The sequence below is a fragment of the Uloborus diversus genome, chromosome 3 (genome assembly GCF_026930045.1).
Source record: "Uloborus diversus isolate 005 chromosome 3, Udiv.v.3.1, whole genome shotgun sequence".
NCBI classification, from domain to species: Eukaryota; Metazoa; Arthropoda; class Arachnida; order Araneae; family Uloboridae; genus Uloborus; species Uloborus diversus.
In genome coordinates this window covers 73682409-73709034 of record NC_072733.1, presented here as the reverse complement: position 1 = coordinate 73709034, position 26626 = coordinate 73682409, and the positions used below count along the sequence as shown (strand labels likewise).

At 31.7% G+C, this 26626-nt stretch overlaps 1 protein-coding gene across 6 annotated transcripts in view; it reads left to right on the top strand.

Moving 5' to 3' along the window:
* LOC129218346 (microphthalmia-associated transcription factor-like) overlaps positions 1–26626 on the top strand; it is a 150560-nt gene that overhangs the window by 91874 nt on the left and 32060 nt on the right. For 3 of the 6 annotated variants that reach the window (XM_054852588.1, XM_054852589.1, XM_054852587.1), the window contains exons 2-4: positions 15485–15609; positions 19543–19629; positions 26007–26154. In XM_054852588.1, coding sequence (XP_054708563.1) covers positions 19552–19629; positions 26007–26154 — 226 coding nt within the window. In that variant the 5' untranslated portion in view covers positions 15485–15609; positions 19543–19551. The remainder of the gene's footprint in view (positions 1–15484; positions 15610–19542; positions 19630–26006; positions 26155–26626) is intronic. The other 3 variants (XM_054852591.1, XM_054852586.1, XM_054852590.1) reach the window with 1 other exon arrangement.

Here is a 26626-nt window from a genome sequence, read left to right as displayed (position 1 = left end):
ATTATGAAGTTGACTTTAAATTTTGTTCCTTTAAATTTTTACAAACATACGTACAATAAATAATAAAGTACTTAACATTCTGATTTGGTTCCTTCAATTTTAATAACATGTAAAAACAAAGAATCAGTGCTCTACAATTTACTGGAAAATAAAAATAAAAAATAAATAAATAATGAAATAAATTACGTTTAATTTAGCGCTAGCAACAGAAATTTCTATATTCCGGTGATTCTTGAAATGATAATATTCAACTACCCATAAAAGCCAATATTGAATTACAAGTTTAAAAAAAACAGACGTAAATGAATTGTATGTTCCATCACAGTTAAATAAAAAAAAATTAGTTTATCTTGTTCCAATACATAGAGTTCCTGATTGTAACATAAAACCTGACAACGGGCACACAAAAATCAGCTTTAGGGGCCCAATATGGCACAAGACCATAGGATAGGCTTTAGTGGCTAAGAACACTCTAAAACTCAAAAGCATTTGTGATTAAATTACATCCTAAAACATAAAAATATAAATGAAAAAGATACTTATAAACTTCCAATACCGGCATTCATGTCACTAAGTGAATCATTGCAACATCATTCAGACTAGAGGCTTTTTTGAAATTCCGAGCGGAACACAACCACGAACTGCCATCTTGATAAAATGAGACCACCATTCAATTCTGGTCACAAGTTACGTAGTTCTTTACATTTGCATACCACTAAACTCATAGAAATAATATTGCATTAGTGAATAAATTTAGATGAAGGAAATTCAGGCGGCTAGAATGAAATACTTTAAGACATGAATAAAAAAAAAATAGAAATATATTACAGGGCATTCCGTTTGTGTGCACAAATTGTAAGTTAAACATAATGGAATAATTGAAACATTTCAGAAAAAGAAGAAAAAAATCTAGAAAAATATGTCATTGCAGTTCAAGCTTTATGTAAATTTTCCCTAGAGAAAGGTTTTGTAAAACAACCAGCTACATTATTTTTAGTTTCAACAAATTGTATTCCAAATTCATTTTTATCAATCAAATTCCTTAGGAAATAGTACCCCACATCAATCTGCTTAGTTCTGCAATTTCCTATTGCAGAACTAGAAAAATCGATTGCAACTAGATTGATTAATAGTACTATGTACTGTGACAATCTAAAATTCTGAACTCTTTTCGTAGCCAATTGATTTAAAATTCCTTTAACCCACTTCCTTAGATTATTCACTAATTGAAATATACTCCGCTTCCATCCCCCGCCCCCCCCCCCCATTGAAATCCGGTCGTCGTGATTCGAGGCGTAATCTGTATCAGAATGACAATGATTTATTCAATTTACAGACAAAATTTAGATTTCAGGGATGGACAGACCTTTCAGGTTGTCTCACAAATCTCCTCTTTTACATCCGCATATAGATACGCATTTCAAACATCTACATGGAAATGGACTCAATGTAGCTCATACACAAAAATTCAAAAGAAAGCTTCAATCAAAGGAAAGGAAATTACTAGAGAGAACACTTGCGAAAAGTACCCCCCCCCCCCCCCCACCTGGTGGGTATTTAAAATTACCAGTCTGGTCTTGAAGCGCATTATTTCATTCTGCTCATTTGTTTTTAAATAAAAAAAACCATCTGTACCCTTTTTTCTTTCTAAAACTTTCATTCAGTGGAACCAATACGTGAACGTTTTTTTCTCGTATCACCTGAATTTCTTGAGCCATTCCGTTTTGCCAATTTTAAATCTCGGAAATGTAAGCTTCTAGCATACTTGAATTATCCCCCCTATAATCATAAAAATCCTATACTTTTCTTGAATAATAATCACAAGTGAAATTAAAATATTTTGTGTCATATTCAATGTTATTTTCAGAACAATAAACCTCGGCTTCACGATTCGGACTTTAGAACTGTCGTGTTAATAGAATAATACTTATCCCTGCATTCTTTATTTTGCCTTGGACTTTCTTTAACCCATTTAATTCTCAACATGCTATTTTATGATTTTCAGGATATTCTTCTTCTACTTCAGATTTACTCAGTAGTGAAATAAAACTGTGTCCCTCTGTTTCTCGTTCCTGGGGGGGGGGGGGGGGTTCGCCCAGAATTTATTTTCATCTAATTTAACATTCAGCGTTTCTTTCACTTCGCGATTTTTGAGATCCCAAATTCTGTAACCTTTCGTATGAAACGCATATCCTACCATGACTCCTTGTTGAGTTCTCATCTCCAATTTGTTTACTTTCTGTTTTGGAAGTCCAATATACGAAATGCAGCCAAAAAAAAAACCCGGGAGTGTTTAATAGATGGCTTTCTTCCCCCAAAAAGCTCAAAAAAGGGTTTGGTTTTTCCTTTTAAAACCGCTCTAGTCCGTAAGCAGTGGAAGTACGTAGCTGCTTCGGCTCAGAACTGCTGAGGCACATTCGATTCATTTAAAAGTTTCCATTCATTAATGTTAACTTATAGTGTTCTATGACGCTACTTTGTTTACTAGAGGATTTGTTGGTTTTTTCGATTATTATGCTTTAGCCACTAAGGTAAATTTCAAACCGGGAGTTCAGAAATTCCTTTCCGTTATCGGAGCTTTGCCACAAATCTCTCTTATCTTTTGAAACCTGACAAAGTGTTCTTAAACCTCACTTTTCTTCTTAAAGAAATAAACAGGAGAGTTTCTTGAAAAATCGTCTATTATTGTGAAAATAATTCCCCCCCCCCCCCCCCCCCCCTTTAAAGAACTCAACTGCTAAGGAAGTCATCGTATTCAAATGCAAAAGATCTTACCGGGCGTTGGCTTGAATCTCCGTTACAGGTTTAAACGAAATTCTCCGATTTTTTCATTTTACACGGATAACAATCTGACATATTTTTGCTTTTGATAAGCAGTGAAAGACAGTGAAGTACAGAATCACACTTTTCATTATTTATAATATACATTTTGTCTTCATCCTGAACATGTTGATGCCAAAATTTAAGACTCAAAGTGTTCTAAAAGTTAAAATGTAAGGAAACTGATGAGTTTCAAGGTTATAAGAGTTTTAAATTCTACTGTAGTTCTCGAGCATCTACTTTTCTAAATGAGCATGTCCTTCAAAGCGTATAAAATATGACAAAAATGCATAATAATGTAAATATTCTACTTTAAATTTAAAAGCTGTAATTTTGACGAGAACGAAACACTGCCAGATCAGAAATGAAAAGCCGAAAATTTTAAAATATAGCCAGGCACGGCCTGAACTTAAATATGTTGGGAAGACGTATAATCTCAATTTGCCAAATGGAACTTAAATATTTGCCGATTAATAAAATACTGGTGAATGCACACATTAAGTACGCACAATTAAGTACAATATCTAATGAAATTTGGTCATTCGAAAATTTAAAAATTGCAACATTACAATTATGTCCCCAAATTTGCCGAATAGCCAGACAAAATTTTCCCAATATGGCATTTTTGGGGAGGTCATAGAGACTTCCCGTGACGTCCAATCGAGTGCCTTTAAATATAGTTTCTAAAATTATTTTTACGTTCACAAGTTTCAATGGTACTAGTGCAATTTTCCTGAAGCAAAACTTTAATTTCCTGCTGACGCAAATATAAAACTTTTAAAACACAAGGGTTTCGTGTTTGTATTTTAAGATGCTTATATTTTAAGTTTTTTATTTATTTATTTATTTATTTATTTATTTATTTTTTATTTTATTTTATTTTATTTTATTTTTTTTATTTTTTTTTTTTTTTTTGAGTTCTTTATTGATGATTTTTTTAATTATTATTATTTTACTTTCGACCGATAAGTATGAAAGTTGGCTCCAGATTTCAGAGAATTTTGAGTCGTTCAGACATCAGAGTATTATATTTCCACAGTGTCAAATTCTTCAACAAAAAATATCAGTAAATTGTATACTGTTTCCATGTTTCTCTGTCACGTTGTTATTTTATTTATTTACATTTTATTCATCGAATTATGTACAGAATATAAAAAATACCGACGCTATAACGTAAAGTTTTTCAATAAAATGGTTAAATGCAAAATGTTAAAGAATTTAAAATTGAACATAAGAAAAAGAAAAAACAGAAGAAAGAAGTCAATCGCGATATGCTAAAAATTCACTAGAGAACATAAAAAATTAAATTTTAAGTACGGACATAGTATATAACACAAAATGTAATCGTACACAAAGTTTAATGTTCTAATAACTTTAAATACGATCAAGAAAGGAATTGATTTATTTTTAAATAAAATTTGAGTTTCAGAAAATGTTTAAAAACTACCACACGTGCAGTAAAATATTCAGAATCACAACAACTACTCTGATTTTTGCTAGAAAGCAATCGCTGCAACTTAGCAACTATAAGAAATTGCAAAGTCAGCATCAACGAATTTTGGGATACGAATTGCAATTTCAAAATAAACTGTTATTTTACATACATTCTCGATCATAAAGAAAACTATATTTTGAGGAAAAGGGAATGAATAATATAACCAGCACTTACCTTTAACTTGGATTACAGTTGAGCAGTCCTGCCTCAGCACACCCGAATCATCAAAAAACATGGCTGCCAATATCTTGAATTCATTAGTTTCTGTTCCCATATGAAAGAAACACCTTTTGCGCATCGTTTTGCGCAATCTAAAATATTTTTACAGTTTTTCTCTGTTATTTGGCAGAGCAGCATTAAACTGTAAGAAAAAGCAGTATATTACTATAAAAACAACAATTTTTTTTGCAGTGCATATGGGTCATTCTTCAAAAAGTGTAACTTTTCTGTCACACGCCTTTAACAGTAAAAACGTTAAGGAACAATTCATTTAACAATGCATTTTAAATTTCATCAAAAATATATCTATTTAAACCAGCCAACAATTTTTTAACAATTTTTTATTTTAGTATATATTTGGTTCTCACACTGCAAAAAATAAACTGTTGTTTTTACAGTATAATACTGGCAGCTCACATTCCAAAGAAAAACTGTAAAATTTGCAGTAACATACTGTCTTATAACAGACTTTTACTGTGAAATTTACAGCGATAAACTGTAAAATTAGCAGTAATATACTGTTTTTTAATGAAACTGCCCTGTAAAATTTACAGTATCAAACTGTAAAATTAGCAGTAATATAGTTTTAGGAATGAATTGGCCTGTAAATTGAACAGAGATAGTATGTAAAATTAACAGTAATATACTGCTTTTTAATGAAATTGCCCTGCAAAATTAAGAGTAACTAACTGTAAAGTTAGCAGTAATATGCTGCGAAATCAGCGGCACAGCTCCGTAAAAGCAGTAGTATACGGTTTTACAAATGATTTGTACAGTAAAATTAACAGCAGTAAACCATAAATTAAATAGTTATAAATTTTTATGCAAAAGAGTTTTCTCCCGTATTGTTGTCTCTTTTCATAGCCGAAATCACTGCTTTTACAGCTGAAGAACAATATAGAAAAGCAAAGCAATTGATTCTGTATGTACGTTGTAGAAATCAGCCTACATACAAAATCTGTTCCTTTTCTAAAGTTTTTCCACAACAAAGATGTTTTAGGCTATGAAAAGCAACAAGTAGAGAAATATAAAAGCATTTTACATAAAAATAATTAACTGCTGCTAAATGTATGTTTTATTGATATTAATTTCATTGTACACAAAATAAATCAATGCCCGCCTTTGTATTTTATAAACACCTGTTAATGGAGGAAAAATGGTGCTTTTTCATTTCTACAAAAATCTTTTAGATTTTATTGCCAACTTAAAAATTTACAAATAGAAGGAAATTGCAAGATATTGTCTGAAGCTTTATTTTAAAAACAATTATAGCCTTTTCATAAAACAAAACTTTTTGATCCATGAAGGTAGTAAAAATGAGAAGTTTATATATATATATAACTGAAAACACTGAAAGTACTTTTTTCACTTTCAGCATTATTGTAATGCTAAAATGAGCAGCATAACGTGGGAAATGTTTTACAGTATGCAATCCATTATACCTTTAAGTTTATTTTTACCTTCATACATACAATTCCTTGTATTTATTTTCCTTTTCTGGAAAAACAGATTATTTTCATGGTTTTCTTTTTTTTTTAATGTTATAAGTTGCACTTGTACCTACTTTATTTGAGAAATACTACTAACAAACGTTATTTCTCACCATATGTGCAGTATTCAGCATTTAGAATGCACAGAATGGTTTTTATTGCAAACTGAATAGTATTATAGATTAGATAATACTTGATATTATTAACCTTTAAAAGTTTACATAGATGAAAACAATAAAAATGTGACAGTTCAGAATTCATGAGCTACTCAACAGAAACAATTTTTCACTCGGTATAGTAAAATCTGTCAGGTTTATATAAAGATTAACTTTATATTCTGTTATACTATTTTCATGAGAAAAAACGAAACATTCACACCATTAAAAATCGCCAAATTATTTTATTTCGTATACATTACCTATAAATACAGATTATTACAGTGAAATTGCAGAAATTCATTTAAAATCGAATGCAAATGCTTTCAAGGTCAAAATTTTTACATCACGAACTTGATTCTTCTTTGTGACATCTTTGCCGACTTTGGAGCCATCATTAGGCCTTATATTGTGAAAGCATCTGTCAAAATGAAAATTGTTAGAATCTCATAAAACTTGTGGACACCAAAAAACACACATGGAAAAATCAAATTACGTAGGTATAAAAATACGCCCTAAAATAATTAAAATTATACTCTGAATGTTCTGAAATTAAGGTTGCCTTGAGAGTTGTTTTTATTTTGAAACTGCTTAACATATACCTAAATTGTAATTGAACCGTTTATTTCAGGAACCAGTTAAGCGTAAATATGTTGTTTTAAGTAGAAAAAAACTGTTTGGCAGCAATTTGCAAATTGCGCATTTGTAACGGTGGTTATTAATGTCTAAGTAAAGTAGACCTAATCTGGATACTTTACATAAGAACTCAAAAAAGAAAAAAATAAAGAAAATAATATCTTACATTTTATCTTCCATGTAAAGAAATGCACTTATACTGGTTTTTGAAGTACAATTAAAAAAAAATCCTTGTAATTTTCGGTATTTTTGAAGGATTTCGTAATACATATGAGAATGTTGATTAAGAATAATGTTTATTTTTTTCGATCGGATAACTTGAAGTGATCGAGAGAATAACACTCCTTCTATAAGTCAAGATTTCCAAGTTGTCTAAAATGGGAAAGCTAACATCTTGGCCTAAAGAAAAAAATAAAAATGTTTAAAAATGATAAAACTTGTATCTAGTTTTTTCTTATAATAGGCTTCAGACTATCGGATTACAATATGTTTACTTCAAAGCAATAATAAGGATGAGGTAGAGAAATATTTTCTAGGAAATGGAGCCAAGGTCGATGTTTAGGACAACCAATTGAGAAATATTAGGGTATTCCATTTAAAACAATGAATACTCTATCTAGCCTCTTTTAGTACCCCCCCCCCCTCCCCCGAGTTGCTATAGTAGCACTGAAGGTCGTATGTAGATGGTTTTTCTTTCTTTTTTTTTTTTGGTTACCCATATTCCTTTCCAACAGTTGTTAAACAGCTCAAACTATGTTCAACTGATACCAGCTTCATCTTTTTCTTTGACAGCGTCCCATCGTTAGAAATCTGAATGTAAAACATAGTATGACGTAAAGTAATTTTACGTTTAATTACTTAAAACTCTTTATGTACTTAATATGAAATATTTTACATATTTATAATTTTTCAAAATATTTTTTTCATATATTTTATTCCACAAATGTGTTATTATATTGTTAAAATTTAATTTTTTGGAGCTTTTTTCTGAAGTACTAAGGAATCACATAAAAGAGTCCTTTGAGTTGAAATTAAATAATACCATAAGAACATTCTATCTTACGTCTTAATATTTAAGCATAATTTAAGATGATTCATTTATATTTTATGTCTTTCAAAATGTGGACGCCCCCCTCCCGTTTTGAACAGCTATCGATGTCCCCATTTAATCCACCAGCGACTTTTTTTTAAAGTGCTACTTCTTTTAATAGGATTTAGACAATTTATCTTTAAGTTTTTCAGAATTTACCTGAAACCCGGAAGAAACAATTCTAGATTCCCAAAATCAAGATGGCTTAGTTCAAGTCAATTCGGTAAAAAATGAAAATCGGTCAGAAAAGTTGAAAGTTTTTAACAAAAGAATAAATCGTCAAACATATCAAAAAATTGAGTAAATCTGGTAGTGCCAGTTCCAATCATTAAGAATTGTAAGTCCACATTTGGCTCGCCGTCCTTGTTGTAAACAATGCTACCCTTCTTGAAAATGCTTTGCCAGAAGACCGCACCACTTTTTAACTGTAGATTTAAACATGCTCTATTTGCAAAATAACTGCTTTTTATTCACATTGCAGCAAAAATAATCATGAATTTTGTTTGATAAGTGTCAGACAAGTCTGAATATGCGAAGAAATACGCTGTAATATATCGTACTTTAAACTTTAATCTTTATTGTTGCTCTCATTATGAAGTTGACTTTTAATTTTGTTCCTGTAATTTTTATAAAAATACGTACAATAAATAATAAAGTACTTAACATTCTGTTTTCGTTTCTTTGATTTTAATAACATGTAAAAACAAAGAATCAGTGTTCCAAAATTTACTGAAAAATTAAAAAAAAATAAAGAAAGAAAGAAACGTACGTCTAATTTCGCTCTATCAACAGAAATTTCTATATTCCGGTGATTCTTAAAGTGATAATATTCAACTACCCGTAAAAACTAATATTGAACTACAAATTTAAAAAAATCAGATTTAAATGAATAGTATGCCCGATCACATTTCAATTAAAACAAAATAAAATTCAGTTTATCTTGTTCCAATCCATAGTTCTTGATTGCAACATAGAACCTGACAAGGGTTCACAAAAATCAGCTTCAAGGGACCCAATATGGCACGCAGACCGTAGGATAGGCTTCAGTGGCTAAGAACGCTCTAAAACTCAAAAGCATTTGTGATTACAAATCACATCCGAAAACACAAAAATATAAATTAAAAAGGTACTTATATACTTCCGTTGCCGGCATTCATGTCACTAAGTGAATCATCGCAGCATCGTTCAGACTGGGGTCTTCCATGAAATTCCAAGCGGAATACAACCGCGAACTGCAATCTTGATAAAATGACACAAACCGTTATTCCATTTTGTTCTGGTCACAAGTTAAGGAAGTTCTTTACATTTGCATACCACTAAACTCAAAAAAATAATATTGCATTAGTGAATAAATTGAAATGAAAAATTCAGGCGGCTAGAATGAAATTTGTAGTTTAAATTTTTTATGTTGAAATAACAAACCGCAACCATATCACCGGGTACAAATTCAAAATGAAATCAACTACAATTTTATTTTCTCCGTGCGCTGGAGGGAAAGGAACAAAATATTCGCTAGCAAATTCCCCCCTTCGTGGCACGCCAGCACACGGAAAAAAAGAAATACTTTAATACATGAATAAAAAATATATTACAGGCCATCCGTTTGTGCGCGCAAATTATTTCTTAGACATAATGGAATAATTGAAACATTTAAAAAAAACTAAAAAATATGTCATTGCAATTCTGAAGTCATTGCAATTCAAGCTTTACGTAAATTTTCCCTAAAAAAAGGTTTTGTGAAACAATCAGCTAAATTATTTTTAGTTTCAACAGATTTTATTCCAAATTCATTTTCATCAATCGAATTCCTTAGGAAATGGTACCCCACATTATTCTGCTTAGTTCTGCAATTTTCTATTGCAAATCTAGAAAAATCGATCGCAACTAGAATGTCACAGTACAGAGTACAATTAATCAATCTAAAATTCTGAACTCTTTTCGTGGCCAATTCATTTAAAATTCTTTTGATCCATATAACTTCCTTAGATTGTTCACCAATTGAAATATACTCCGCTTCCATCGTTGACAGTGCTACGCATTTTTGTTTGAATGTTTACCATATTATTTGAACCTATACAAAAGCACTAGACCCCCTCTCCCTCCCTCTGTCATTTAAATCCGGTCGTCGTGACTCGAGGCGTAATCTGTATCAGAATGACAATAATTTATTCAATTTACAGACAAAATTTAGATTTCAGGGATCGACAAACCCTTCAGCTTGTGTCACAAATCTCCTTTTTTATACCCGCATATAGATACGCATTGCAAACATTAGTTTGGAAATGGACCCAATGTAGCTTATACACAAAAATTGAAAAGAAAGCATCAATAAAAAAAAGGAAATTGCTTTAGAGAACACTTGCGAAAAGTATCCCCCCCCCCCCCCCATACCTGGTGGTTACCTAAAATAACCAGTCCGGCCTTGAAGCGCATTATTTCGTTCTGTTTACCTGTTCTGTTGTGTTTTGCCAATCTTCACTTTCTGGCGTTCTCAAACTTTGTTTCAAATTCGAAGGAATTACATCTTCGGAAATGCTAGCTTCTAGCTTACTTGAACTATCCCCCCCCCCTATCTGCATCAGAATCCGATACTTTTCGTGAATTACCATCACAAGTGAAATCGAACTGTTTTGGGTCACATTCAATGTTATTTTCAGAACTATAAACCTCGGCTTCGCGATTCGGAATTTAGAACCGTCGTGTTAATAGAATAATACATATCCCTGCATTCTCTACTTTGCCTTTATATTTCTTTAACCAATTTAATTCTGAACATGCTATTTAATGATTTTCAGGATATTCTTTTTCTACTTCAGATTTACTCAGTAGTGAAATAAAACTGTACTCCTTTGTTTCCCGTTCCTGCCCCCCCCCCCCCACCTAGAATTTATTTTCATCGAATTTAACATTCAGCGTTTCTGTCACTTCGCGATTTTCGGAATCCCAAATTCTATAACCTTTCGTATGAAACGCATATCCTACCATGACTCCCGGTTTAGCTCTCATATCCAATTTGTTTATTTTCTGTTTTGGAAGTCCAATATAAGAAATACAGCCAAAAAAAAAAAAAAACAAGTGAGTTTTTAATAGATGGCTTTCTTCCCCGAAACAGCTCAAAAAAGGTTTTGATTTTTCCTTTTAAAACCGCTCTAGTCCGTAAGTAGTGGAAGCACATAGCTGCTTCGCTCAAAGCTGCTTAGGCAAACCCGTTTATTTAAAAGTGTCCTAATTACATTCATTAATGTTGAGTTATGATGTTCTATGACGCTACTTTGTCAACTGGAGGATTTGTTAGTTTTTTCGATTCTAATGCTTTGGTAGCTAAGGTAAATTTCAAACCCGGGGGTTCAGAAATTCCTTTCCGTTATCGGATCTTTTCCGCAGATATCTCTGTTCTCTTTTAAAACCTGACAAAGTATTCGAAAACCTCACTTTTCTTCTTTAAGAAATAAACCGAAGGCTTTCTTGAAAAATCGTCCATTATTGTGAAAAAAATCCCCCCCCCCCCTAAAGAACTCAACTGCTAAGGAACCCATCGCATTTAAATGCAAAAGATTTTGCCCGGCTTTGGCTTGAATCTCCGTTACAGGTTTAAACAAAATTCTCCGATTTTTTTTCATTTTACACGAATAACAATCTGACATATTTTTACTTTTTATATGCAATGAAAGACAGTGAAGTACAGAATCACACTTTTCAGTATTTATGATATAGTTTTTGCCTTCATCATAAACACGTTGATCCAAACTTTAAGACTCAAAGTTAAAATGTAAGGAAACTGATGAGTTCAAGGTTACAAGAGTCTCAAATTCTTTTGTAGTTCTCGATTCATCTACTTTTATAAATGAGCATGTCCTTCAAGGCGAATAAAATATGACAAACAATGCATAATAATGTAAATATTCTACTTTAAATTAAAAAGCAGTAATTTAGACGAGAACGCAACACTGCCAGATCAGAAATGAAAAGCAGAAAATTTTAAGATTATAGCCAGGCACGGCCTTAACTTAATTAAATATGTTGGGAAGGCTTATAATCTCAATTTGTCGAATGGAACTTACATATTTGCAGATTAATAAAATACTGGTGCATGCATACGTTAAGTACGCACAATTAAGTACAATATCTAATGAAATTTGGACATTCGAGAATTCAAAAATTGCAACATTACAATTATATCCCCAAATTTGCCGAATCGTCAAAGTTTTCCCAATATGGCATTTTTGGGGAGGTCATAGAGACTTCCCGTGACCTCCAATCGAGTGCCTTTAAATATAGTTTCTAAAATTATTTTTACGTTCACAAGTTTCAATGGTACTAGTGCATTTTTCCTGAAGTAAAATTTTAATTTCCTGCCGACGCAAATGTAAAACTTTTAAAACACAAGGGTTTCGTGTTTGTATCTAAAGATGCTTAATTTTTATCAGTTTTTTTTTTTTTTTTTTTTTGGAGTGCTTCATTGATGATTTTTTTTTAATTATTATTATTTTAGTTTTGATCGATAAGTATGAAAGCTGGCTCCAGAAGAAAGAAAAAAAAAACAGAAGAAAGAAGTTAATCGCGATACGATAAAAATTTACTAGAAAACATAAGAATTTAAATTTTAAGTACTCACATCCTATATAACACAAAATATAATCGTAAACAAAGTCTAATGTTCTAATAACTTTAAATACGATCAAGGAGGGAATTGATTTCTTTTTAAATCAAATTTGAGTTTCAGAAAATGTTTAAAAACTCATACGTGCAGTAAAATATTCAGAATAACAACAACTACTCAGATTTTTGCTATAAAGCAATCGCTACAACATAACTAAAAGAAATTGCAAAGTCAACATCAACGAATATTGGGATACGAATTACGATTTCTAAATAAACACTGTTATATTACATACCTTCTCGATGATAAAGAAAACTACATTTTGAGGAAAAGGGAATGAATAATATAACTAGCACTTACCTTTACAAAAAGATTACAAATGAGCAGTCCTGCCTCAGCACAGCCGAAATATCAACAAAAATGGCTGTCGATACCTTGAATTCATTAGTTTCTTCCCGTATGAAAGGAAACACCTTTTGCGCATCGTTTTACGCAATCTAAAACATTTTTACAGTTTTTCTCTGTTATTTAGCTGAGCAGTATTAAACTGTAAGAAAAAACAGTATATTACTATGATAACAACAATTATTTTTTGCAGTGCAACATGTCTGAATTCTCACCTCCGTAGCATGTCACACACCTTGTGTGACTGTTTATGTTGCTTAATAACTTGTTTAATTAAAAGTATACACTTAATTATTTATTATTCCTTCGCAAGTGCCTCAAATACTAATTGTTTAAGTATATTTCATTCTTTAATATTGTGTTTTAGTTCGTTTTAGTAGGACAAGGAGTCATGTCACGCAATAAATTCTCACCTCCGTTACCTAAACACAAAATGCAATTTCTCTTTAACGCGTGGCAGTAATGACATCAAATTTTATTTTCCATGATACAAGGAAGCCCCCTTGTTTATTTTCAGCCATGGTTAAAGTTGTGAGATTTTTGTCGAGAAGCAAGAAGATAGATTTTGCTTTTAAAACTTAGTGTGGTTATTCTGACTTGTCACCTCCGTGAACTTGAATTTCAGGGATGTAAATAAATATAAAAAAAGAAGTGAACAGATTTTCATATGCTTAACATGTGTAGATTGTAGCAACGAAGAAAAAAAATTTCGTTGAAAAATGTATTTATTAGACCTATATTAATGGAAAATTCCTTACCTCCGTGAATCTCAACTCCATGACAGACCTTACCAATGTCGTTATTTCTGAGGTGAAAATAAATGATGGAGGGGAAATACATCAATAACTGGCATTCTACCAAAACTATAAATTGCCAGTATATCCTCAAATTTACTAAATACTATTTTTAACATACATTTGAAACTACTAATTAAGCCATACTTCAATTACGAGAGCTTATTATTATATTCCCACTAATCATTAAGAGAGCTGATTGTTTGCGCAATTAACAAAATTTCTACTTTGATATTAAATTGGCATCGATTTTTGAATATTGAAAGTTTTTTTTTCTTTTCTTTTTTTTTTTTAATTCCGTGAACAAGGCATTTTTTATTTATTTTTTTATTTATGAGTAAAATAATTGGAACTTGGCTGGGCCATTATTTATGGTTACTTCTAGTAGGTAACACTTTCGTGTAAGAATGGAAAAAAATGAAAGCAAAAGGTTTCGAATTTGAAAAATATTTGCGTTCAAAAGTTACGTTTTCTGGAGAATGACCCATATGCAGGGTATTCCGTTTTAACCTGCAAGACCTTTATTATCGCAACCGTTAGTCCTAAACATAAAAAGTTTGAAATTAATACGACCAATATTCACTGAGTTATAAAACGCAGCGTTTTGTGACTTACACCACTTTACACTCGCCGTCAATAACACATTTTAGGGGAAAATATAGCGGTTAACAAGTGTTTACAATTATATGTGAGCAGTGAGTGTGGTTTTTCAAATTGTTAAAGGTTTTTAGTGTGTTTTACGCATCACGGCATAAAATTTTTATTTACTTTGAATAGCAATGAAAAATATTAATTATTTGTTTTTCTTACTTTGCCGACCCGTCATTCTTCTGAAAGGGCGAAAAGTTCCCATCTCATCTTCTATATGGTCCCTTAAATCTTCGATCTGGAATATCTCCTTGAGTTTTGGTCGCACAAATGTCAAGTTTTTTGTGTCAGTAATAGTTTTTAATGGAGATTATTTCTATAAATATAAGTTAGGGGACATAGAACCCGTATAAAAAGTTAAATTTTGCCTTTTTTGACTTATTTTTGTTTTTGCTTCAAACTTTCAAAATCTTAACTCTGCATCTGATTTTGAACATTTTTGCAATTGGAAGTATACATCTAGGACTAACGGTTGTGAAAATAAAGGTCTTGCAGGTTAAAACGGAACACCCTGTATATTCTGTTTTATTTATATGGATGAGCAATACTTTCTGAGAAGAAATACATTAAACATTCAGAAATCTCATTTTGAGAAAAACGCATTTTCGTAGCTCAACTACACCTGAAAACGTGTTGATTATTGTAAAAAACATCGTATCGCTTTTAATTGTGGTAGAGATTAAGTTAAGGTATTTTTGAAACGGCGTTTTTCAAAAAGGTAAGTTACAAAATGTGATCATGTCAAATCAATCTTTTTTGAAGTTGTTTATGTTCCAGCGCCCTTTATGAGTAATACTAAATAAAAATATTTTTTCCCCAAAATTCGTGTAACATAATTTATTTGCTACTTTGCTCATCAATACTGGATTTTTATAGCATTATCGAAACATGAAATAACATCAATATTAAAAAAATAACGGTGTTGCCTATATTTTTAAGTAATACGTATTAATAATACTCATTATATTTACAGACAAAATGTATGCTGTAAGCTTCTTTAATTGTTTAAAAAGACAACTCAATTGTTTAAAAAGCCTTTTTTGTTTCAAAAAATTTCAATAAATTGAGTTTGGTAAACTCATTTAACTTCCTGTAATATTTTAGTGTTAATGAAGGAAATACAATTTTCCAGGACGTCTTAATCTTCTTTGAAGCTCACAAGAGGAACAAAAAATTAGTCTTAATCATCTAAACCCATAAAACAATCGGAACAAATTGTAAAAGCACGAAAAGAAAGGCCAGGAAAACACGAAACAGGTAAAAATAATGAATAATATTTTTTTTAATTTTAAATAATTAAAATTTGTTGAAAACTGCCTTTCGTGTTCATGATTACAAAACATTTCTAGATTAAAATTGTTTGCTAAAGTTCTGATGGTCGGAATCTATTCATGTTTAATAATGTATCTTTTTTTTTTTTTTTAAATCTTCGAGACTCTTTTGGAAAATAAGAGGAGGACAGGTATCGCGCATTATACATATGCTTTACTTTATGTAAATCCGATCTAAAATTACTGATAAAACTTCACGGTTAGAAAAATATTTTTTAAATGTAAAAATAATTTTAAATGCATTCAATAATTAAAAATATAAACGTAAAATATATAGTTGTTAACGGTCATTTTTTGACTTTGATCGATTAATAATACCAATAGATTATATTTTTATTTAGCTATCAGAGATGTTCTGGTAGCATAAAAAGAATGTTTTGTGATTTTTTTTCTGTGAATAAGCTTGGAAAGTATTCAATAAGAGCTCTTAATCAGTTTTATAGAAGCGGAAATGTGTTGGTCTTGTAATTGTAGAGTCTGTGATGGTGCGACCAAATGACTATTCTAGATTTCTTAAAAGAAGTCATATCTTAAAAGAAGTAGATATCCAAAAGTATACTTATTGTTTACGACGTCATACATTGACGTTTTTAGTTCTTACTAGTGATCATAGTTGAAAATCTTGAAGCCAGTGTTTAGATCGATATCCTATCGACGAAATTCTGACGAATAGACATGTTACAATGTCAATCAGCTGTTTGAAATGTTAGCTGGTTTTTCCTTTGTCTTTCATCACCCAGAAACTAAAATGTTTTTTTTTTAAATTTGGGACATTAGTTTTTTCAAAAAAATTATTTATTGAAGTAATTTTTTAAGAAAATTACAAAAACTGGGAAAACTAAACAAACATTAATTGGCAAGAGAAATCCGGTAAGGACCAAAAATAATGTTACATAATAAAGCTGGATCACTTACCTCTACCATTTTTCAAGGTAATACACAAAAAACACACGCGGAACAATGTTTTATTAATTTTTGAAACTTTTGTAAATACAGGCAGTCTTCGTAAATTCCGATAGCCGTCAATTTTGCGACAAAAAGCGCCAACTAGTTACAGTCGACTCCCGCTACAACGCGATTCCACTTACGCGAAATGGCTGTAACGCGATTTTTTCCCGGTAAAAATTTTTCGGCCTAACGCGAATTAATCGCCAGTAACACGAAAATTTTCGGAAGGGAATCGTGGTGCGTAAGTATCGACTTTGTTATTGGCTACTAAAAATATTGTTTTCCGCAAATGAACCTTCATTCCTTTAGCATCACTGACAGATGAAGTTCCCACAGCGTACTAGTCTTAACATTGCTTTGTTAGTGCATAGCCCCACTGAATTTCCGTTTCCGCTATAAGTATTAAGTGGGGTCATGATTACTGCATACAAATAACTACTCCTCATTTTCCATCTATTTTTTTTCTGTGTAAATGCGAAAGTTGATGAAATGTAATGACAGCTAAGACCGCTGTTTTATAACCTGCTTAAGACCGCTGGGTATGAGTGATTCTTCCATACGCACAATTAAAAGTCAAGAAAATTTAATCTGTAAAAGTTCGCCGAGTAGTGTCTAGACAAAACACAAAAATGATGAAAATGGTGTGAATAAAAAAAAATGGAAGCGGGGTGTTGCCATAGATGGAAACGTTATACAGTTAACCCTCGTTTATCGCGGTTAATTCGTTCAAGACTTCACCGCGACAACTGAATTTCCGCGAAGTAAGATTCTGTATTTATAAACCGAGTACTTTCCTAATTTGAGAACACAAAACTTTCTGACGACAATTTAAGTAGGATTTTAACATAGTTAGAGTCCCCTAGACATGAAACAGCACCCTTATCCAACATTACATTTGTATTACTTAATATTTTTCACAAAATATGAGAAAACGAGATATATTAGACGGAATCGATATCACATTAATTATTGAGAAATAAAGTACACACACACACATACAGTTCTTACACACTACTACTAACCTATGAAAATAGCTCAACTTCAACTTGTTCAATGATGAATTAATTTCCAGTTAGTGACCGTATGCGTTCCATTTCTTTCTCTATCCATCATCCCTCCATATCTCATTACGCATACAGCTTAAAAAGCTAGTAGTACGTTGTTGAACACCATTAGAGATGTATCTATCCCCTAGTAATAATACAGTGATTTATACTTTGCAGTTAGCGTTTAAGGTTAAATTGAGATAAATTTCTTCGGAGATTTGAAACCTCCACTTCCTCAATTAGTACAACACAGTCCCTAAGAAGAGCTTACCTTACTTAAAAGACATAATTTGTAATTCTCTTGTAGGAAAAAGTTTACACGAGAACATAAAAAAGGCTCATTGCTGTAATTGAAAAAAAAAAAAAAAAAAACAGAAAAACCGCGATGTAGTGAAACCGCGAAATTCGAAGCGCGAAGTAGCGAGGGACGACTGTAAAAGAATTAGCGATGCAACTCTATTTAAAAAAACATATTCGAATAACAGTTTGAGATCAAGCAGCATAAATAATCATCATCTTCATTTTTTTTGAGTTATAAATATCATTACTGGATCTACTGTACAGTACAATATAGTGCATCATTTTATTAGTATACTGTACGTGCCGTTTTAGTTTATTTTCTGTCCCTCTTTCCAATTGATCATTGATTTTGCGTCGTAACAGTATTTTATGTCGAATAAAGCAGCTTTAAAAAAAAATACAAAAAAAAATTAAAAAATCCGCTCTTTATGCAAGAAATGGTAATGTATAGTTAAGAAATGATTTTAAACAGTTTGTGAGGTGGTGTTTACGAGTGTGTTAAATAATTGAATATGTTTATACAAGTTTTTACGCACACCTTTTTCCACAACGCGAAATTCAGACTTACGCGAGGGGTCGCGACTTATGCATCCCTCGCGTAAGTCGGGACTCGACTGTTTTCTTTTGCACCAGTTCGTTAGTTCAGAGTGTGCACCATGTACTACAATACATGGTTATGGTATAAAATCAATTTTATGAATTTGGCAGGCGACCGGTATGCTGCCAGCAGTCTACGCCGTGATACATAGGATTAAAATTAATTATTTCAAGCACTCATTCCAGCTACTGAAACTGGGACAAATTTCAAAATGTATTGCATACACGTGTTTTGTGGTTATGAGGGCCACTTTATGAACGGCCATACTATGAGCAGCAGATTGCAAGCAACCAGTGAAGGACCAGTGTATGACTTTTCTTTTTTTGTAATTTGTGCGATATAATCATGTTGGTTTGATGATTAATTGTTTCCGTGCAAGAGCACAAACGTTTTACTTCCTATTAATTTCTTTACCAACACATATCGCTCAAGGGTTTTAGTCGAAACATTAATAGAAAACCTCTTATCAATAACCTGAATAAAAATTTCGGCGTTATTTAGAAAACTAATTGATTCAAATGGTATACAGGAAAGCTTCAACTCAAATACACAAACATCTTATTCTTGTTATAAGTGGGTACTCCCAGAAGTAAAATCTACCATTGCTTCAGACAAATGTTCATTTTCAGTAATAGTTACTTGAACATGACACTATTTCTCAACATAATCCTCATTCCGGTCTGAACATTTTTTTTATTTGAGAACGTGATAGTTAAAATCAAGAGCTGAGTCTAACCAACTAGACAATAAACTGTAAGTCGCCCATACATATTTAAATATTCTCATCAAAATAGCTTAGCTGCCAAAATTTTACGAAAGAGCCTGTTTTCCGTGAAGGTTACCAAACTTGTGGTCTTAAAGGCGTTTGGTTTCTTCTGAGGTCGCTTTTCCAAGAACAATTTTATTATCTTGAACGTTTATATCTCTTTGATGTATCTTTGTTTGGTATCTTTTCTTTTTCTTACAGACAACTGTGATGACATACTTGTTATCAGATGCAAGTATGGAGCCTGATGCCAGTGTTATCTCTTTATCAAATGAATCAAATTCTCTAGTAAGTCTCCATTACAATTTGCATTGTATTAAGGAAGTTTACTATTTGGTTTACTTGCAATTTGCTTTTGTTGAAATCAGTCAGCAAACGGTTTTATTTTTTGATATTATTTTTTTAATGAGTTTTTAATTTTTTATTTATTTTATTTTATTTATATACAAAATTGTGTTTTTTTTATTATATTTATTTATTTGTTTGTAATTATTTATTTTTATTTTATTTTATTTTATTTATTTGTTTGTAATTATTTATTTTTATTTTATTTTATTTTATTTATTTATTTCAAACGACTAAAAAATTTTTATCGAAAAGTTAATGTTATACAGGGAAACTTCTTTACGTCGAACTTCGATGAGCCGAAAACTTCGACAAACCGAAATGATTCATTCCCGTCTAACTGAATTGTGAATTAATGTTATTTATCTTCAATAAGACGAATTTCGTTGCGTCGAAATATTCGATAAGTCGAATTTTATTTCGCGACTGTTGTCAAAGTTTCTTTGCTGATGTAACTCTATAAGTCGAAATCGTGTTTTTTTATTCTTTGCTCCCCAAAAAGTATTAACAAAAAGAGAGAAATCGGCGCCATTGGATTGTATCAAAAAGCGTTCAGATAAAGTGGATCGAATACATCTCTGAAACCGATTATTTTTGCACATAATTTGGCAAGGTTTTTATTTTTATTTTTATTTATTTATTTATTTATTTATTTATTTATTTTTTTTTTTCATTTCAAGTTGTCCACTTAATTTCTTTCGGTAGGAAAAAAAAACTTGCATATGAGGAAATCAAAACTCTCATACAGCCCAAAAGTGGGATAAAAAAGTCGGGATTATGGAATAATTCCACTTTTGGAAAGAAAAAAGGGGGGAGAGTGAGGAGAAATGGTTACTGGACGGAAGAGCAATCTTCAGGATTTTGAGGTATTCTACGAAGTTGCTGGTCTTTCCAAGATTGGGTTTTTTCTTTCGTTGTTTTCTGAAAGCGAATGTTTATGGTACCGTTTCGTTGTTTACTGAACACTTGGGACCAAACTTTGAAATAGGCTAAGAGAAAATATAAAATTTTAATCTACCGAGAAACAATTGAGTTAATTCGATTGTGGAGTAGAAAAGAAGAAATAAATTGCCTTGAAGCTTGATGTGCCTCCACAAGTTTTCAATATTTTTTAAAAATCGGAAGGAAAAAAAAAGTTTCTATTGGCGGTGCAAGAGAAGCATCAGATGCATTGCTCGTTTTTGTAGAATTCCACCCGAATGTTCCCGAGCGCCCCCCCCCCCCCCCTCTTTAATGTCCGAGAACAATTCAATAAAAGAACAAGTTTCTGCCGAAAGCAATGTTTGAGAACATTATTTTTTTTTTAATGTATTTTTCTTGATAATTAAAAATTGTTATATCCTACATAAAATTATAAATTTGTTTTCCAACCTGTACAAACTCTTGAATTTATAGAATTATATTATGCATTAATATTTTCACGTGTATATCGTCGCCTCAGAGCAACAGTATGACATCTAATCCCAGGAGAAACAGTAAGATATTTTACTGTTGCTTTGAGGTGACGATATTATCTTTGATACATTGTTCTATCATTTGTTTGTTCATATTATAAATTTAATGAGTTTCAGTGGAGGTATTCTTTTTTTTCTTTCGTTTTGTTTTCGTGTTTAATAAGCCGAATTTTCGATAACTCGAATTTTTTTGCACTCCCTGCAACTTTTGCTTATCAAAGTTTCCCTGTATATTAGCTGCCTTTCTGTTGTATGAAAAGTTCTACTAGTTTATTTATTTATTTATTTATTTACTTTTATTTTTTAACCTATTCAACAGGTTATTCGATCGAATAACCTATCAACATTAACCTATTCAACATATTCAAAATATTCGAAATTTTATGTTGGAAGCAATATTTTTTTGTCATTCGATTCTTTAGTTTGTCGATTGTGAAATTGTTGGCTGAAATATCTAACGAAGTCGCCAAATTTGATGCATTCTTCATAGAAACGTCATAGATGGTTGACATTTGCGGGAGAATAAAACCTAGCTATTTGAGAAACTGAACTTGATATAAAATTTATATCTTTAAAAAAAAAAAAAAACCTTGAGAGTGACATACAGTAGACCCTAGTTTTACGCGGGGGTTACGTTCCACGAAAATACCGCTTAAATCGAAACCGCGTAAATTGAGATCTGATTACTAGTGTTAAAATAGGGGTTTGGTTCCATAGATAACAAAATACTTCATTCCAGTGATGACTAACTGTATAATAAGTTTAATGCGTATTTATATCGACTTTTATGCATAACATGCATAAAGAAAACATAAATTAATTTCGTGTTCTGTTTATAAAGAGGAACTGGCTATGATAGTCTTTTGGCAGTCATTAAGAATTTTTCTCTGTAATTCTTTGCAGAGCATTAACGCATCCATCATCACTTGCGTCATTTCCATGACATAATCTTCCTTCACTAACAAATCAGAAAGATCATTTCTATTGTCTAGGAATGGCTCAAAATTTTCAATGTGAACGTTTTTGGTTGTGCGTCACCGACATCGGTATCCACGTTGGTTTTGTCCTCCTTTGTCACTACTAAAAGCTCTTCTTCCAGTCAGTTCTGAACTGTGTGAGTTTAATAACTTTATTTCTGGAAAGGGCTCTGGAACCAATCGCATAAAATGTCTCCAGTGGCCCAAGCTCGATCGTTAGCGCGCCAAAATGCAGTTGATTACGCGTAATCTGCAATCTTTAGGAGTTTGGATTTTGAAAGAGGGGAAAATTTTATTTGTTTGCATTGCCGCATCCGCGTAAAACCGAAACTCATCCGCGTAAAATAAAATAAAGGTATCTCAAACCGCCTATAATCAAATCCGCGTAAAATAAACCCGCGTCAAACGAGGATCTACTGTATCTGTTTTAAGAAATCAGTTTTAAATCTTAAAAGGGTATATTTGAAATAATTTGCAGCGTGTTAGCTAACTGAGAGACTATTGATCTGGTTCTAGAAAATCGAGGTAGGTATACGGGAAAGTAGGCTCGTTGAAACCCCACGGATATTATTGCTTGATAGTAAGAATGAATAACTTCGCCACTGTTTCTAGCATGCAGTTTTTCGTCTTTTTGATGCTTGAATCGTTTTCAACCAAATTAATTAATTCACTTTTATTTTGTGGTAAATAAATGTAAGACTATCAATCCCCTCTTTCTCATAGAGAGCAATATATTCCCTAGACCTGCTTCACTCACGTGAGTCAACAAAATTATTTTTATCAGTCATAGTCATCTGGAGTAAAATTTGAAACCATTAATGTAGAGTTCCAATAAAATCTCTCGTATTTTTGTACTGCAACCATTTTACTTTACGAACAGAAAAATGCATTCTAGATAATGGATCTTTCAAATACTGAAAGGTAAATTTGGCGTTTTTTGAAAAACATTTGGTCGAATTTTATACATTATTTGAAGAATATAATTGTAGTGTAGAGTGACTGGAAATTGCAAAAAAAAAAAAAATATTTCAAATTACAATCTCAATATTTTCATTTCTTCAGTCAGTCCTTCAATACTTTTAAAAATGTGTATCATATTTTCTGACAGATGAATCACATCTAATATATTTAACGTTGTAAAAATTAATGTTGCATAATTTTTTCACAAGAAGACAGTGATGTTTCAAGCAAAATTTATGTGTAAATCGTTTCGAAATTAATGTAAGTTACTAAATTGAGAAATTCATTTTAATGCAAATCTTTTTTTTTTTTCCTAAGTACTAAAAAATATTTGGATAAAGCATTGTTTTACTGTTGTTCAGTTTTGTGCATTGTTTTTAAAATGAAATTAAAAAAAGAATTGCTGCAAATAAAACAGCCAAAAGTGTTTGAATGTTCGGAAACCAGTTTATCGTTTAAATCACAATGGGGAGACATTTATGGACGATATGCCCCAAATCGATATGAAGGCAATGTAGGATAACGTCGCTCGTATCGTAGAGGAAGGGTTTTCCCGTTGGTGACATTCCCCTTTTCATTCTTACTTATTCTTCATTTAACATAAATAAGTACTTTGTGAAAAGTTGCCTCTTTTTGTTTATAAAGCAATAATATTTCTTCAAGAAAATAGAAATGTATTCCGACGTATCCCATTAGAAAATAAAATATAGCATTATGGCTATTAAATAATATCAATTATTTCAAAAAACTTTTTTAATTTTCTTAAAATAAGTCATCAAAAATTTTATGCTTTCTTATATCGAATGTAACAAAACAGGATTTTATTGTTTGTTTTCTGAGTTAAAGTTTTTGTGTAGTTATTTTCTTGGTAATTTTTCCAACCTTAAAAATAATGCGTATTAAAATCGATATGAAGGCAATGTAGGATAACATCGCCCGTATTGTAGAGGAAGGGTTTTCGAGTTGGTGACATTCCTCTTTTCAATCTTACCTATTCTTCATTTAACATAAAAAAGTACATTTTCAAAAGTTGCCTGTTCTTGTTTATAAACCAATAATATGTCTACAAAAAAATAGAAGTGTATTCCGACGTATCACATTAGAAAATAAAATATTGTATTATGGCTATTAAATAATAGTGGAAGCTGCTGTACCCAAGGACAAAATTTACTTTCCAATTTTTGCTGGTCTCTGGGAATGGATAATCGATCGGAAAAAAATTCTGGCAGAATATACAACTTATCATCTAATTTGACATTTTGTCAGGTGAAAATCTCAAAGCTTTCAACCTAAAAAAATTCTTAAAAACCATCTTTTTTGTTCGTGGGTACAACAACCCGTTCACCCCGCGGACAGGTGCCTTTGTATCCATGGACATGTAAAAAAATAATATATAAATAGGCCTGAGGAACTCAATTATACTCAATACATTTTCATAAGCCATTTTATATTGAAATACTTCAAACATCCATTGAAAATAACATTAAATAAAATGTCCAACAGAAATTAAACTTTGAAAATTAATCGATGGTTTTTTCCCTATTTTTAATTTTCCTTAATTTTTTATATTAGTGAACTCTTTAAAAAAGTTATTAGTCTTAAGAGAGTTAGTGATGTTATGAATAATTAATATGTTTTTAAACAAAAAATAACTAGATTCATGATAGTATGACTCTCTATGTACCAACATAATAACTTCAATTTGTATGCAAATTGAAACCTTTAACCAAAATTATCCCATTTAAAAAAACTCAGTTTAGATTAAACAAACAAAAATCTAGAAAAGTCGACTTCAATTGAAAACAGATGGGATTGACGCCCTGTAGATCCTACAACAGGTGGTGGTTACTTCAACACTATACCTTCAAGCCCTACTTCAAATTCATCATCAGTGTTGAAAGCAAATTTCGGACGTTGTTGACAAGGCACCATTTTGAGGTACTTCACATTGTAAGAAGACTCTGGTGTGACCCAAGGAGACTAAAAATTGCTGCCCGTGGGTACACATGGCTGTGTGTCCTTGGGTACAAAGGTATGCCATTTTGGTTTTGCAAGGCAGTCACATCAACGGGATCACAGTTTTATAACACTAAAAATCAGAAACAAAACCCTCAAAATATAGGGAGTCATGATACCTACAACAAAAATGAGTAATACAATCCACGACGGACGAAAAAAAAAAAGAAATTGATCATTTTGTTTTACTTAGATCCTACTAAAACCGAAAAAATGTGATAGAATCTTAAATGTTCGTTGGCTGGCGTTGGAACTTTCTGAGGTAATGGAGAGGACTGTGACACACACGTTGAACCCCAATTAGTATCTCTCTCGACGATATCCGGAATTTCCCGACCATAGTCCGTAGGTACAACCGTCCGTGGGTACAGCAGCTTCCCCTACCAATTATTTCGCAAAACGTTTCTAATTTTCTTAAACTAAGTCATCAAAAATTTTATGCTTTCGTAAATCGCATGTAACAAAACAGGATTTTATTGTTTGTTTTCTGTGTTAAAGTTTTTGTGTAGTTCTTTCCTTGGTATTTTTTCAACCTTAAAAATAATGCGTGTTAAAACAAATAAAGCAAATCAGAAGTATTTGGAATCATGCAAATCATTTTTTTTTCTTGATGAAATATCCTGACTAATTTAGCGAATTAAAATATGACTAAGAACAGTGGAGGTATGCCTTACTAACATTAACTCGTGGGCTCCTACAATTAAAGCTTCCCTCTGGGAGAAACAAAAGGACGTGAATGACAAACGAAAGATTTTAAGTAAAACCAGGACAAAATTCAAATCACATGACATGATTTTAAGGTTTTTTACACCTGTCAAGATCTTCTAAGTGTCGAAATGCCTCGAAATTAATCGAAATTTCTTCTATTTTAAAACTGAATGATATATTTATGATGTGGCATTAATAATTTCAGGATGACGAAGAAGTTCCTTTAGAAAGCATAAATTTCTCGTCAATGCTCTCTGAAAGCGGCTCAATCAGAAAAGTTTTGCTTACAAATAGTTCTCTAAGTCTTCATGCTCTAGCGAAAGACAGGCAAAAGAAGGATAACCATAATATGAGTAAGTATCACCACACTCAAAATAAAACTAATTTTACTTTTAAAAAAATACTTGCAAAACGGGTGTCAAAGCGATTTACTATAATATTCATAGCAATTTGATTTTCCACTCTTAACAACAACTCCGTAGATTGCACACTATTTTTACTGTCATTATTACTGAAAAACTTACTTCGTATATTGTACAGCAAATGCGTAGATTTTACAGTGGTTTTCAATGTCAATTGAAGAAACTGATCGACATTTTCCTCTTTCATTGGAGGGAAAGTGTCCGTAAGTTGAAGAAACTTTTCTTTACTTTTTCTCTGTTACTCGGGGAATTCTCCGTTGCTGAGAGAATCGTCTAGTAGTATGTTTCTGCTACGAAAGGGAAGTTTTCGTCATTTGAAGAAACTTATGACAACCAAAAACTGCACGCCCCAACCGGCCGCAAGGCAACAGACACGACCGCTGACCGGGGCAAATGCCAGACC